The sequence below is a fragment of the Somniosus microcephalus genome, chromosome 9 (assembly GCF_052327205.1).
Source record: "Somniosus microcephalus isolate GS21.2 chromosome 9, FLI_Smic_1.0, whole genome shotgun sequence".
NCBI lineage: Eukaryota > Metazoa > Chordata > Chondrichthyes > Squaliformes > Somniosidae > Somniosus > Somniosus microcephalus.
The window spans coordinates 61304571-61319106 of NC_140995.1; the positions used below are offsets into that span (position 1 = coordinate 61304571).

Here is a 14536-nt window from a genome sequence, read left to right on the forward strand (position 1 = left end):
CCATCTCACACTGTTGCAAGATCTGCCCCTTATGTAATTATTTGACGCATTGTCTTCTGCGCTGTGCTTTTGAGCAGTGATCGTGTCCTGTACCCACCTTCATTTTCTCTACCATAAAAATCAAATGTTCCCAAGTCAGCAATGTTATTTTTCCTGGTCCATTGTGGGTTTGCGATATGTGGAACCCCATCACCATCTTTAGCAATCTCCAAATTAAGTTGCTAGGGACTTCTGTTTGCCTGATATGGGCTGCACACTCTCTCCCCCCGAGGGCCTCACCCCACTTAGCTAAACTTCGAGAACTTAGGTTCAGGTTAGCAACAGTCAAGGCTTAGGGACCCGCAAATAATTGCAACAAGTTGCATTTATATAGCACCTTTAATGTAGTAAAATGTCCCAAGACACTTTACAGGAACATTATCAAACAGAATTTGAGGGAGCTGTTCGGGCAGGTGACTAAAAGCATGGTCAAAGAGCTAGGTTTTAAGGAACATATTAAAGGAGGAAAGCGAGGTGGAGAGGTTTAGGGAAGGAATTCCAGAGCTGAGGGCCTTGGCAATAGAAGGCACGGCCACCAATGGTAGAGTGATTAACATCAGGGATGCGCAAGAGGCCAGAATTGGAGGAGTGCAGAGATCTCAGAGGGTTATAGGGCTGGAGGAGGTTACAGAGATAGGGAGGGGCGAGGGTAATGCTGGAGATTAACCAGTTAAAATCCAACACTTTACCAGCACAGAGCACTGGCAATCTTCCCGACTAGGATCTCTCTACTCATCAGGGCATTAACTTACCTGGAGCCAAATGGGAAGAATCTCAACTCCCAGTGATACAGATCAACCCCTCCAGGCCCTATCAATAGCCTGGCCTGTGTGGACCTGCTGGGCTGAGGATCAATTCTGTTCCAATTACCTGTCATTTGAAGTCAACTCGACCCCAAACAGACCCTTTATGCCATCTTCCCCCCAAAGGAGTATAGGAGCGAGCTGGTTGTTAGATCTGGGTAAGCAGCACAAGACAGGTGTGGACACAATATCCCTTCAGGTTCCATTGGTCGGTGTGGAGCTTCAGCAGCAGATGTTTGCCTCTCTACGGCCCCAACACAGTAGAGACTGAACCCTGGATATGCATGTACACGCGTTGCACCCAGTCCCCAGGTAGTGCCTTCCCACCAGCTATTGTCCCAAAGCTGAGTTTCTTCATCCGCTATGTGACGCACATCTGAAGAGACTAGAGAAGAACGTAAGAAATAGGAGCAGGAGTAGGCCATTCGCCCTTCGAGCCTGCTCCGCCATTCATTAAGATAATGGCTGATCTTTGACCTCATCTCCATTTTCCCGTCCGATTGCCATATCCCTTGATTCCCTTAATATCCAAAAACCTATCGATCTCTGTCTTGAATATACTTAACGGCTGAGCAGCCACAGTCCTCTGGGGTAGAGAATTCCAAAGTTTCACAACCCTCTGAGTGAAGAAATTCCTCCTCATCTCAGTCCTAAATGGCCGAACCCTTATCCTGAGACTGTGACCCCTCGTTCTAGATTCTCCAGTCAGGGGAAACAACCTCTCATTTCTGTGTAGTTTGTGAAAAATAAGGCTGGATGTGTAATTAGAGTGGGAGTTGCTGTGTGTTTTGGCTGGTTGTTCTGATAGTATGTATATACACCTTTTCTTTTATCTCTGAAGGGAAGGGCTGGGGATCGTGAATCAGCTGTTAAAATAGTGGAAGAACAGTCCAAGTGCAGACAGTCCTACAGGTTCTGGATCTTACCTGGCAAGTGGGTGGAGATTCATTACGATCGCCTGGCTTTGCTGGCTTTACTTGACAGGTATATGGTTCTGTCCCTCTTTGCTTTTGAAGCTGTATAACTTCATAGTAACTCTCTGCATTACAATACATAAGAAATAATAATGTTGTAGGTAATATTTCCTTATGGTGGGTGAAGCATTAATACAAAATGTAATATGAAGCCAGCTAATTATGGGATTTTGCTACTGCAGCAAGATTACGAGATAATTACGGTTGAGAGAGGCCATTCGGCCCATCATAGCTCATCCATGACCCTAAAGTTTCACCACTGCAGCATCCAATTGTTTCTTAAATGATTCCTGGTATTTCACCTCCACTACTCGATTATAGGCATTGATCACTCTTTGTGTGAATAAGTTACTAGTTAAAGCTTCTGATCCCTTGTCTGACTTGGAGCTGGATTTAATTTAAATTAAGTTTCTGGATTTACTTTTTCCATACCGTTTGCTATCTTGTGAACCTTTATAAGATCACCGTAGATATTTCCTTTCTAGACTGAAGAGCCCAACTTTTTCTAATCTTTTCCCGTAGCTCACATCTATCCACCCCCTCAATCCCCCCTCAATATCACTGTCGATCCTTCTCAATCCCCCCATTCAATTCCCCACTCGATCCCCCTCAATCCCCCACTCGACCCCCCCCCACTATGGCCGCACGGTGGCATAGTGGTTAGCACTGTTGCCTCACAGCGCCAGGGACCCGGGTTCGAATCCGGCCTCGGGTGACTGTCTGTGTGGAGTTTGCACATTCTCCCCGTGTTTGCGTGGGTTTCCGCCGGGTGCTCCGGTTTCCTCCCACAGTCCAAAGATGTGCGGGTTAGGTTGATTGGCTATGAGAAATTGACCCTTAGTGTTAGGGGGATTAAATACGTGGGGTTACGGGGATCGGGTGGGATATGTGTTGGTGTAGGGGTTACGGGGATCGGGTGGGATATGTGTCGGTGCAGGCTCGATAGGCCGAAATGGCCTCTATCTGCACTGTGGGGTTTCTGTGATTTCTGTGATTCCCCCTCAATTCCCTCACTCGATCCCCTCACTCGATCCTCCACTTGACCCTCCTCACTCAGAACCCCTCAATCCCCCACGCGATCCCCACCTGATCCCCTCACTTGATCCCCCCACTCGATTACCCTTACTCGAGCACCCTCAATCCCCGACTTGATATCCTTCTCACTCGACCCCCCATTCGACCCCCCAACTCGACCCCCCGACTCGACCCCCCACTCGATTCCCCCACTCGATCTCCTGTCGACCCCCGAACTCGATCCCTCTCTCGATCCCCCCACTCGATCCTCCCACTCGACCCCCCCACTTGATCACCCCACTCGATCCCCCACTCGCCCCCCCTCTCGATCCCCCCACTCGACCCCCTGCTCGACCTGCCGCTCGATCTCCCCACTCGATACCCCCCCACTCAATACCCCCCCACTCAACACCCCAATCGAGCTCCCCACTCGACCCCCCCACTCGATACCCCACTCGACCCCCCACTTGACCCCCCACTCGACCTGCACCCGATCCCCCTACTCGACGCCCCCCACTCGACCCCACTCGACCCCCCACTCGACACCCCACTCGACCCCCCCACTCGACGCCCCACTCGATCTCCCCACTCAACGCCCCACTCGAACCCCCCCACTCGATCCCCCCAACTCGACCTCCCCACTCGATAACCCCACTCGACCCCCCACTCAACCTCCCACACGACTCCCCCCGACTCGACCTCCACACTCGATCTCCCACTCGACCCCCACTTGACCCCCCCACTCGACCCCCGGACTCGACCCCCCGACTCGACCCCCCCCACTCGACCGCCCCACTCGACCGCCCCACGACCCCCCGACTCGACCTCCCCACTCGTTACCCCCCACTCAACCTCCCCACTTGACCTCCCCATTCGACCCCTACTAGATACCCCCACTCGACCTCCCCACTCGACCTCCCTACTCGACCCCCCCCCACTCGACCCCCCATATTCGACCCCCCCACTCGGCCCTCCACTCGAACCCCCCACTCGATCCTCCCACTCGATCCCCCCACTCGATCCCCCCACTCGGCCCCCCACTCGATACCCCCACTCGATCCCCCCACTCGGCCCCCCCACTCGACCCCCCCACTCGAGCCCCCCACTCGACCCCCCGACTCGACCCCCCACTCGTTACCCCAACTCGACCTACCCACTTGACCCCCCCGACTCGACCTCCCCACTCGACCCCCCACTCGTTACCCCCACTCGACCTCCCCACTCGACCCCCCCCCCACTCGACCTCCCCACTCGACCCCCCCCACTCGACCCCCCCGATTTGACCCCCCCACTCGGCCCTCCACTCGATCCCCCCACTCGACCCCCCCACTTGGCCCCCCACTCGACCCCCCCACTCGACCCCCCCACTCGACCCACCCACTCGACCCCCCCACTCGACCCCCCCACTCGACCCCCCCACTCGACCCCCCCACTCGATCCCCCCACTCGATCCCCCCACTCGGCCCCCCACTCGGCCCCCACTCGACCCCCCCCACTCGACCCCCCCACTCGATCCCCCCACTCGGCCCCCCACTCGGCCCCCACTCGACCCCCCCCACTCGACCCCCCCCACTCGACCCCCCCACTTGACCTCCCCACTCGACCCCCCCCCACTCGGCCCCCCACTCGACCCCCCCACTCGACCCCCCCCACTCGACCCCCCCCACTCGACCTCCCCACTCGACCTCCCCACTCGATCCCCCCACTCGACCCCCCCCACTCGACCCCCCCCACTCGGCCCCCCCACTCGATCCCCCCACTCGGCCCCCCCACTCGGCCCCCCACTCGACCCCCCCCACTCGACCCCCCCATTCGGCCCCCCACTCGATCCCCCCACTCGGCCCCCCCACTCGACCCCCCCACTCGACCCCCCCACTCGGCCCCCCACTCGACCCCCCCACTCGACCCCCCCACTCAACCCCCCCACTCGGCCCCCCACTCGATCCCCCCACTCGGCCCCCCACTCGATCCCCCCACTCGACCCCCCCACTCGACCCCCCCCACTCGACCCCCCCACTCGGGCCCCCCACTCGACCTCCCCACTCGATCCCCCGACTTGACCCCCCCACTCGACCCCCCCAACAAATACTTGTTGTTTTCTATCCTTCAGCCAATTTGTTTTTCATATCTCAGATATACCCTGAATCCCGCATGCTCAGCATGATGCCTTTAAAGGTGTTGCAGTTGTTCTCTGTTGACGTGTTGTTGAACACTAATCTTCCCAGTTAATTTGCTGAGGCTGTTCCCTCATTTCTTTTTAAATTAAGCCCGTTTAAAATTATATACCCGGCTCCAGTATTTTTGATTTTATGAATTGCAGATCAGGTTAAATCTTTCTGTGATCGCTGCCTCCCAGGTGTGCCATGACTCCCATATCCTGTGTGTTGTTTGGATCATTTACAATTACCAAGACTAGATGAGCAATGCCTCCCATGAAGCTGTCACACACTCCATGCGGCAACTTTCGCCGCGAGTTTCCACAGTGGCTCCCTCGATTGCCTGCCGTAACTCCGCCGTAACTCCGGATACACTGCGTAAACAGAGCTTCCGCTGAGTTTACAGCGACTGATCAGGTGAATGCCAGGGGAGATTCCCAGCACCTGACTCCAAACCGCCGTATGTTTCCCCCGTGCATGTGAAGTAGACTGAAGTCTCCCATTAGAATAACTTGGCAGCAACCTTCGAGTAAATGTTTCCTGTATTTTCGCAGGAATCAGGAGATTGGGGAAAATGTGTTGGCGGTTTTCTTGGCTGTCCTTGTTGCCCTTCTTGGATTCACCCTCCTTAGCCAAGGATTTTTCAAGGACATCTCAGTCTTCCACTTCTGCCTGGTTATTGCAAGCTGTCAGTATTCCCTGTTAAAAGTAAGTGTGAGTGTTGTGTTCTGCCCATCAGTCGAGTGACATTGATGTGTTGCAGCTCTTGATTGCTCTTTTCTCTTCCTGTTTCAGAGCGCTCAACCTGATCCTGCATCACCGGTACACGTGAGTTACGAAGACCACACTTGAAGAGCAAATGCCCGGAATTTGTCTCAAATACTTTAACTAATTGGTTCAAATTAAAGGACGGCCCACGTGATTCCACCCTTCCAGAATGCCAGTTCTACCACCTTCCCATGACAGCACCTAGCTACTTCCAAGTCCTGGCCTCAGCCACTTTTCCCAATCCAGTGGATCACTTTTTGGCTCATTTAATATTCCTGCAGTCTCGTGTTAGATTGCGGCAATCTCTCGACACCTGATGACCCTGGGTAGACTTGCCAGATTCAGGGTAGGGTCACCAACTCTGGTTGGACATAGTCCTGGAGGTGTCATCACACGATCTCCGGCCTCCAACCGCCCCGCCCCCACACTCCCACCATTGGTCGCCTGACATGCCCATTCTTGTGGTGCCCCGCCCCCCACACGCCCGCCATTGGTCACCCGACACGTCCATCCTTGTGGTGCCCCGCCCCCACACTCTTGCCATTGGTTGCCCGACATGTCCATCCTCGTGGTGCCCCGCCCCCCACTCTCTCACCGTTGGTCGCCCGACACGCCCATCCTTGTGGTGCCCCGCCCCCACACTCCCGTCATTGGATGCCCGACATGTCCATTCTCGCAGGACACCGCCTTCCCAGCCAATCGGAAAGCGAACAGACACTTCATTTTTGACTGTCAGTAAAACAGCCTTTTTTACTCATCTTAGATATTTTTATTACTAATAACCAATTTGTTCAAATAATTTTTTTGGAAAACACAATTTTTTAACGCTCCTATGATTTTTCTCCTGGGTTTTTGCTCGCAGCAGATTAGTCTGGAGATTAGTCTTTAACTCCTGGAGACTCCAGGGCAATCCTGGAGGGTTGGCAACCCTCGACATTGGCAACACTGTGTTTATTGTCCAACCTGCGTTCCCCTGAGGGCAGTTCAGAGCCAACCACGTAGAGTGAGACTGGAGTCACGTGTAGGCCTAGACCGGGCAAGGACAGCAGGTTTCCTTCCCTGAAGGACATGAGTGAACCAGTTGGGTTTTCACAACGGCCTGGCAGCTTACATGGCAATTTGATCTGGTGCCAGTCCACAAATCACCAGATTTACGGAATTCAATTTCCCAACTCGCCATGCGTGGGTTTGAACACACAAGCTCTAGGTTGCAAGTCCAGTGCCATAAACACCAGGCAAGAAATACTTGCTTCTGTTTGTCATAACCTCTCCTCCTGTTACCCCATGTAATCCCATTTGCACTCAGTAACTAACCTGACACTTTCTACTGTGGCCTTCCTGAGCAGTAACGTGAAACTGGACAGGAGATGGCGAGCACTCTGCTGGTGCACAGAATGGGCTGGATATTTTCCTGGGAATGTTTGCCAGGCTGCTGATGTGAATGAGCTGCAGGGCTTTTTTATTGTGTGGAAAAGGGGGAGCAGGAAGGAAGAGAGAGAGAGAAACTTTGTGTGAGGGTTTTGTAGGAATGGAGAGGGGCTCCTGTTTGGCAGAGCTCAGTGTTGTCGTGAGTTATTAAATCGTAGGTTAATTACTCCTGAAATGGTCAACATATAGGGGAAGATTTTAATTTCGATGAAAAGGAAAAATGGGCAGGGATATACAATGGGTGAGGTGTATAATGGGGTGTGGTGTATAACGGGCGGGTGTATAATGGAGTGGGGTATATAATGGGGGTTGTATAATGGGGGGTGTATCACGGGCGGGGTGTATAATGCGGTGGGATGTATAACGAGGGGTGTATAACAGGGCGGGGTGTATAACGGGGGCGTATAACGGTGGGTGTGTAATGAGGGGTGTGTAACAGGGGGTGTATAATGAGGGGTGTGTAACAGGCCAGGGCATATAACAGGGGGTGTATAACGGGGGGTGTATAACGGGGTGTATAATGAGGGGTGTATAATGAGGGGTGTATAATGAGGGGTGTGTAACAGGCCAGGGCATATAACAGGGGGTGTATAACGGGGGGTGTATAACGGGGTGTATAATGAGGGTGTATAATGGGGGGTGTATAATGGGGTGTATAACGGGGGGGTGTATAACGGGGGGTGTATAACGGGGGGTGTATAACGGGGGCGTATAACGGGGTGTATAACGGGGGCGTATAACGGGGGCGTATAACGGGGGCGTATAACGGGGGTGTATAACGGGGGGTGTATAACGGGGGTGTATAACGGGGGTGTATAACGGGGGGTGTATAACGGGGGTGTATAACGGGGTGTATAACGGGGGGTGTATAACGGGGGGTGTATAACGGGGGGTGTATAACGGGGTGTATAACGGGGGGTGTATAACGGGGGTGTATAACGGGGTGTATAACGGGGGCGTATAACGGGGGCGTATAACGGGGGGTGTATAACGGGGGGTGTATAACGGGGGGTGTATAACGGGGTGTATAACGGGGGCGTATAACGGGGGCGTATAACGGGGGGCGTATAACGGGGGTGTATAACGGGGGCGTATAACGGGGGCGTATAACGGGGGCGTATAACGGGGTGTATAACGGGGGGGGTATAATGGGGGGTGTATAATGGGGTGTATAACGGGGGGGTGTATAACGGGGGGTGTATAACGGGGGCGTATAACGGGGTGTATAACGGGGGTGTATAACGGGGGTGTATAACGGGGGCGTATAACGGGGGCGTATAACGGGGGGCGTATAACGGGGGGTGTATAACGGGGGGTGTATAACGGGGGTGTATAACGGGGGCGTATAACGGGGGCGTATAACGGGGGTGTATAACGGGGGTGTATAACGGGGTGTATAATGAGGGGTGTATAATGGGGGGTGTATAATGGGGGGTGTATAACGGGGGTGTATAACGGGGGCGTATAACGGGGGCGTATAACGGGGGCGTATAACGGGGTGTATAATGAGGGGTGTATAATGGGGGGTGTATAACGGGGGCGTATAACGGGGGTGTATAACGGGGTGTATAATGGGGGGTGTATAACGGGGGGTGTATAACGGGGGCGTATAACGGGGGCGTATAACGGGGGGCGTATAACGGGGGCGTATAACGGGGGCGTATAACGGGGGCGTATAACGGGGGCGTATAACGGGGGGTGTATAACGGGGGGTGTATAACGGGGGTGTATAACGGGGGTGTATAACGGGGGGTGTATAACGGGGGTGTATAACGGGGGGTGTATAACGGGGGGTGTATAACGGGGTGTATAACGGGGGTGTATAACGGGGGTGTATAACGGGGGCGTATAACGGGGGGTGTATAACGGGGGGTGTATAACGGGGGGTGTATAACGGGGGTGTATAACGGGGGGTGTATAACGGGGGGTGTATAACGGGGGCGCATAACGGGGGGTGTATAACGGGGGCGTATAACGGGGGCGTATAACGGGGGCGTATAACGGGGTGTATAATGGGGGTGTATAACGGGGGTGTATAACGGGGGCGTATAACGGGGGGTGTATAACGGGGGGTGTATAACGGGGGTGTATAACGGGGGGTGTATAACGGGGGGTGTATAACGGGGGTGTATAACGGGGGGTGTATAACGGGGGGTGTATAACGGGGGGTGTATAACGGGGGTGTATAACGGGGGGGTATAACGGGTGGTGTATAACAGGCGGGGTGTATAACGGCGGTGTATAACGGGGCGGGGTATATAACGGGGGTGTATAACAGGGGTTGTATTACGGGGGGTGTATATTGGGGCGGGGTGTGTAACGGGGGTGTTAAATGGGATGGGGTGTATAATAGCGGGTGTTTAATGGGGCGGGATGTATAACAGGGGGTGTATAACGGGGGGTGTATAACGGGGGGTGTATAACGGGAGGTATAATGAGGGGTGTATAATGGGGGGTGTATAATGGGGGCGTATAACGGGGGGTGTATAACGGGGGGTGTATAATGGGGGTGTATAACGGGGCGGGGTGTATAACGGGGGGTGTATAATGGGGGTGTATAATGAGGGGTGTATAACGGGGGTGTATAACGGGGGGTGTATAACGGGGGCGTATAACAGGGGTGTATAACGGGGGTGTATAACGGGGGCGTATAACGGGGGGCGTATAACGGGGGGTGTATAACGGGGGTGTATAACGGGGGCGTATAACGGGGGGCGTATAACGGGAGTGTATAACGGGGCGGGGTGTATAACGGGGAGGCGTGTATAATGGGGGGGTATAACGGGTGGTGTATAACAGGCGGGGTGTATAACGGCGGTGTATAACGGGGCGGGGTATATAACGGGGGTGTACAACAGGGGTTGTATTATGGGGGGTGTATATCGGGGCGGGTTGTGTAACGGGGTGTTAAATGGGATGGGGTGTATAATAGCGGGTGTTTAATGGGGCGGGATGTATAATGGGGGGTGTATAATGGGTGGGGTGTTTAACAGAGGGTGTATAACGGGAGGTATAATGGGTGGGGTGTATAATGGGGGGGTGTATAACGGGGGTGTATAACTGGGGGTGTATAATGGGTGGGGTGTATAATGGGCGGGTGTATAATGGGTGGGGTGTATAATGGGCGGGTGTATAATGGGTGCGGTGTATAACTGGGGGTGTATAATGGGGGGTGTATAACGGGGGTGTATAACTGGGGGTGTATAGTGGGTGGGGTGTATAACGGGCGGGTGTATAATGGGGGGTGTATAACGGGGGTGTATAACTGGGGGTGTATAATGGGTGGGGTGTATAACGGGCGGGTGTATAATGGGGGTGTATAACTGGGGGTGTATAATGGGTGGGGCGTATAACGGGCGGGTGTATAATGGGGGGTGTATAACTGGGTGTGTATAATGGGTGGGGTGTATAATGGGCGGGTGTATAATGGGTGCGGTGTATAACGGGGGTGTATAACTGGGGGTGTATAATGGGTGGGGTGTATAACGGGCGGGTGTATAATGGGGGTGTATAACGGGGGTGTATAACTGGGGGTGTATAATGGGTGGGGTGTATAATGGGCGGGTGTATAATGGGGGGTGTATAACTGGGGGTGTATAATGGGTGGGGTGTATAATGGGCGGGTGTATAATGGGTGGGGTGCATAACGGCAGGTGTGTAAAGGGTGGGTGTGTAATGGGCGGGTGTGTAACGGGCGGGTCTATAACAGGTGGGTGTGTAAAGGGCGGGTGTATAACGGTAGGGTGTGTAACAGGCGGGTGTATAATGGGCGGATGTATAATGGGTGGTGTATAACTGGCAGGGATGTAAAAGTCCTCGGAAGAGAAAGAACCCCAAGAGAAGTTGGGCTAATGGCCTCTAAACAACAACAACTTGCATTTATATAACGCCTTTAATGTAATAAAACATCCCAAGGCACTTCACAGGAGCGTTATCAAAATTTGACACCAAGCTACACAAGGAGATATTAGGAAAGGTGACCAGAAGCTTGGTCAAGGAGGTAGGTTTTAAGGAACGTCTTAAAAGAGGAGAGAGAGGCGGAGAGGTTTAGGGAGGGAATTCCAGAGTTTAGGGCCTCAGCAGCTGAAGGCACAGCTGCCAATGGTGAAGTGATTAAAATTGGGGATGTTCAAGAGGCCAGAATTGGAGGAGCGCAGAGATCTCGGAGGGTTGTCGGGCTAGCGGAGGTTGCAGAGATAGGGAGGGGTGAGGCCATGGAAAAATTTGAACACGAGGATGAGAATTTTAAAATCGACGTGTTGCCGGACCGGGAGCCAATGTAGGTCAGAGAGCACAGGGTTCTTGGGTGAATGGGACTTGGTGCGAGTTAGGATATGGGCAGCAGAGTTTTGGATGGTTAAACCTATTTTAATATAACAACGCAGAATGTTGTGTTCAGAATGGATAAGAGCAGTTCAGTTTATGTCGGAGTGCACAAGATAGAATAACACCAGCAACAAGAAAGTGTTAAACAGAGTCCCGTCCTTCTGACTTGTGACCTTTTGCGTGTAGCAGCGCTGCTTGTCACAGTAGGCAATGCATGTTCAGACAGAGAGACTATTGAATGGAGTAATGATTGTCTCAACATCAGTATTTACAACATCACAATATCGCATTGGACAGAGACCTTGCTGTGAGTCACTGCAGTCTGGGTAAGAGTGGAGAGTTTGTGAAATTCCTACGTAAAAAAATTCTCCTCATCTCCCCTCTGGCTCTTTTGCCCATTATCTTAAATCTGTGTCCTCTGGTTACCGACCCTCCAGCCAGTGGAAATAGTTTCTCCTTATTTATTCTATCAAAACCATTCCTGATTTTGAACACCTCTATCAAATCTCCTCTTAACCTTCTCTGCTCTAAGGAGAACAACCTCAGCTTCTCCAGTCTCTCCACATAACTGAAGACCCTCATGCTTGGTACCATTCTAGTAAATATCTTCTGCACCCTCTCCTAGCCCTTGATGGCCTTCCTAAAGTGTGGTGACCAGAATTAGACACAATACTCACCAATGTTTCATAAAGGATTAGCATAACTTCCTTGTTTTTGTAATGTATTCTTCTATTTATAAAGCCCAGGATCCCATATGCTTTTTTAACAGCATGTGTTTTTTCCCTATGTTTCTCCCAGGGACACAATAGAATTGTGGCGTACAGCAGATCTATTTATTTTTCCATTTGCTGTAGCCTTGTGTGGGTTTTGGATTTCGGGAGTAAATGCAGTCGACTTCCAACTTCTACTCTGTATGGATTCAGATTAATATCTCCAGAAAACTTTGCAACTGCCAGAGATTTTATTATCGGTGAGTCAACACAGTTTAATCATTAAAGTGCTAGTTGCAGTGCTCGCTGTGGCAATTGTACAAAGCTCTGGTCTCTTTGCTCGCATCTTCATTCAATAAATGTCTGTAAATACATTGCTACTAATTGAAAGAAAGACTTGCATTTCCATAGCACCTTTCACGACCTCAGGATGTCCCAAAGCACTTTACAGCCAACGAAGTACTTTTGAAGTGTTGTCACCAATGTTCCCTGCAAGCTATGCTTTGTTCTGCGCCACCTGTTTCTTTTAGTACGTGGTCTCTTTAAATTTCTGTGCATGTGCGGTATTTACAATGGAAAAGCCAGTGAGCGGTTTACGCGGGACCTTTCCCATTACCGCGCGGCCGCGCAGCTTAGAGCAATCATTGTAGTCACTGTTGTAGGAAACGCAACAGCCAACTTGCGCACAGCAAGCTCCCACAAACAGCAATGTGATAATGACCAGATACTCTGTTTCAGTGATGTTGATTGATGGATAAATATTGGCCAGGACACCGGGGATAACTCCCCTGCTCTTCTTTGAATATTGGCTGTGAGATCTTTTACATTCACCTGAGAGAGCAGGCGGGGCCTCGGTTTAACGTCTCATCCAAAAGTCGGCAGCTCTGACAGTGCAGCACTCTCTCAGCCCTGCACTGTGAATGTTAGCCTGGATTTTGTGCTCAAGTCTCTGGAGTGGGACTTGAACCCACGACCTTCTGACTCGGAGGGGAGAGAGCTACCCACTGAGCCACAGCTTATACAGGATCAGTTTAAAAAATACACTCTCTGATTCTAATTGGACACCACCCTCGAGATTATTAAAAAACAGCTCAGTACGAAAAGAATTGGGGGAAATGCCAAGGTGGAACTATAGATGCCACTGACAACAGCTCACCAGACATGGCCCACAGTCAGGGAGAAGTGTGCTATTATTGGGAACTAGTGCCTATCATTTCCTATCCATTGCTGCGAGCTGTATGTACCACTGCAGCCAATTCTATGAATCTAATTTTGTTGCATTCAGTATTATCTGTAGCTTTAGGTAGGGGAGAAGCCGACGTCTATTTGACTCTCCACATAAGCAGGATAATATTTTTGTACAGCCAAATGACGTATCAGATTAAGGGTTTTGTTTCTAGTGTGAACTCTGTAATATTGCTATGTCTTCTGGTATAAGTAGAGTTGGGACTCACAGAGAGACGTATGTGAAAGGATCTTTCTTGGGGAAATCAGTAACATTCCATCCTTTGGCAAAAGAGATATGAACTGATGTCCCTTAGGGAAGTGTGGAGAGATGTATATCTTGCCCAGGATTTTGTTTTTGTTTGTTTAGATTAATCTTCAGTGATCTGAGGCTGTGGATCTGCAAATATTCGTGCAAATGTGTCACCATCTGCTCCTGGTGTTAGCAGTAGCCAGATCACCAACCGGATCGGTATACACAATGTCCTAGGAGTGTTCCACGAGTTAAGAACATAAGAACATAAGAAATAGGAGCAAGAGTAGGCCAATCGTCCCCTCGAGCCTGCTCCGCCATTCAATAAGATCATGGCTGATCTGATCCTAACCGCCAATCTACTATCACAGAACCATCTCCTGAATCTAACAGAATTAGACACATGAAATAGGAGCAGGATCAGGCTACACGGCCCCTGGGCCCGCTCCGCTACCCACAGGGCCATGTCCGATCTGAACCTAGACTCATGTCCAAATTCCTGCCAGCTCCCCGTAACCCTTAATTCCCTTTACTTCTAGGAAACTGTCTATTTCTGTTTTAAATTTATGTAATGATGTAGCTTCTACAGCTTTTTGGGGCAGCATATTCCATGGACCTACCACCCTCTGAGTGAAGTAGTTCCTCCTCATCTCAGTTTTGAAAGAGCAGCCCCTTATTCTAAGACTATGCCCCCTAGTTCTAGTTTCACCCATCATCGGGAACATCCTCCCCGCATCCACCCGATCCAACCCCTTCACAATCTTATATGTTTCAATAAGATCGCCTCTCATTCTTCTGAACTCCAATGAGTAGAGTCCCAATCTACTCAACCTCTCCTCAT

At 51.7% G+C, this 14536-nt stretch overlaps 1 protein-coding gene across 1 annotated transcript in view; it reads left to right on the plus strand.

Annotated features, from left to right (window-relative positions):
• pcnx2 (pecanex 2) overlaps positions 1-14536 on the plus strand; it is a 946160-nt gene that overhangs the window by 261865 nt on the left and 669759 nt on the right. Inside the window, exons 10-13 of the mRNA XM_085996657.1 lie at positions 1684-1826; positions 5541-5694; positions 5782-5814; positions 12307-12478. Of these exons, the coding sequence (XP_085852783.1) occupies positions 1684-1826; positions 5541-5694; positions 5782-5814; positions 12307-12478 (502 nt within the window). The remainder of the gene's footprint in view (positions 1-1683; positions 1827-5540; positions 5695-5781; positions 5815-12306; positions 12479-14536) is intronic.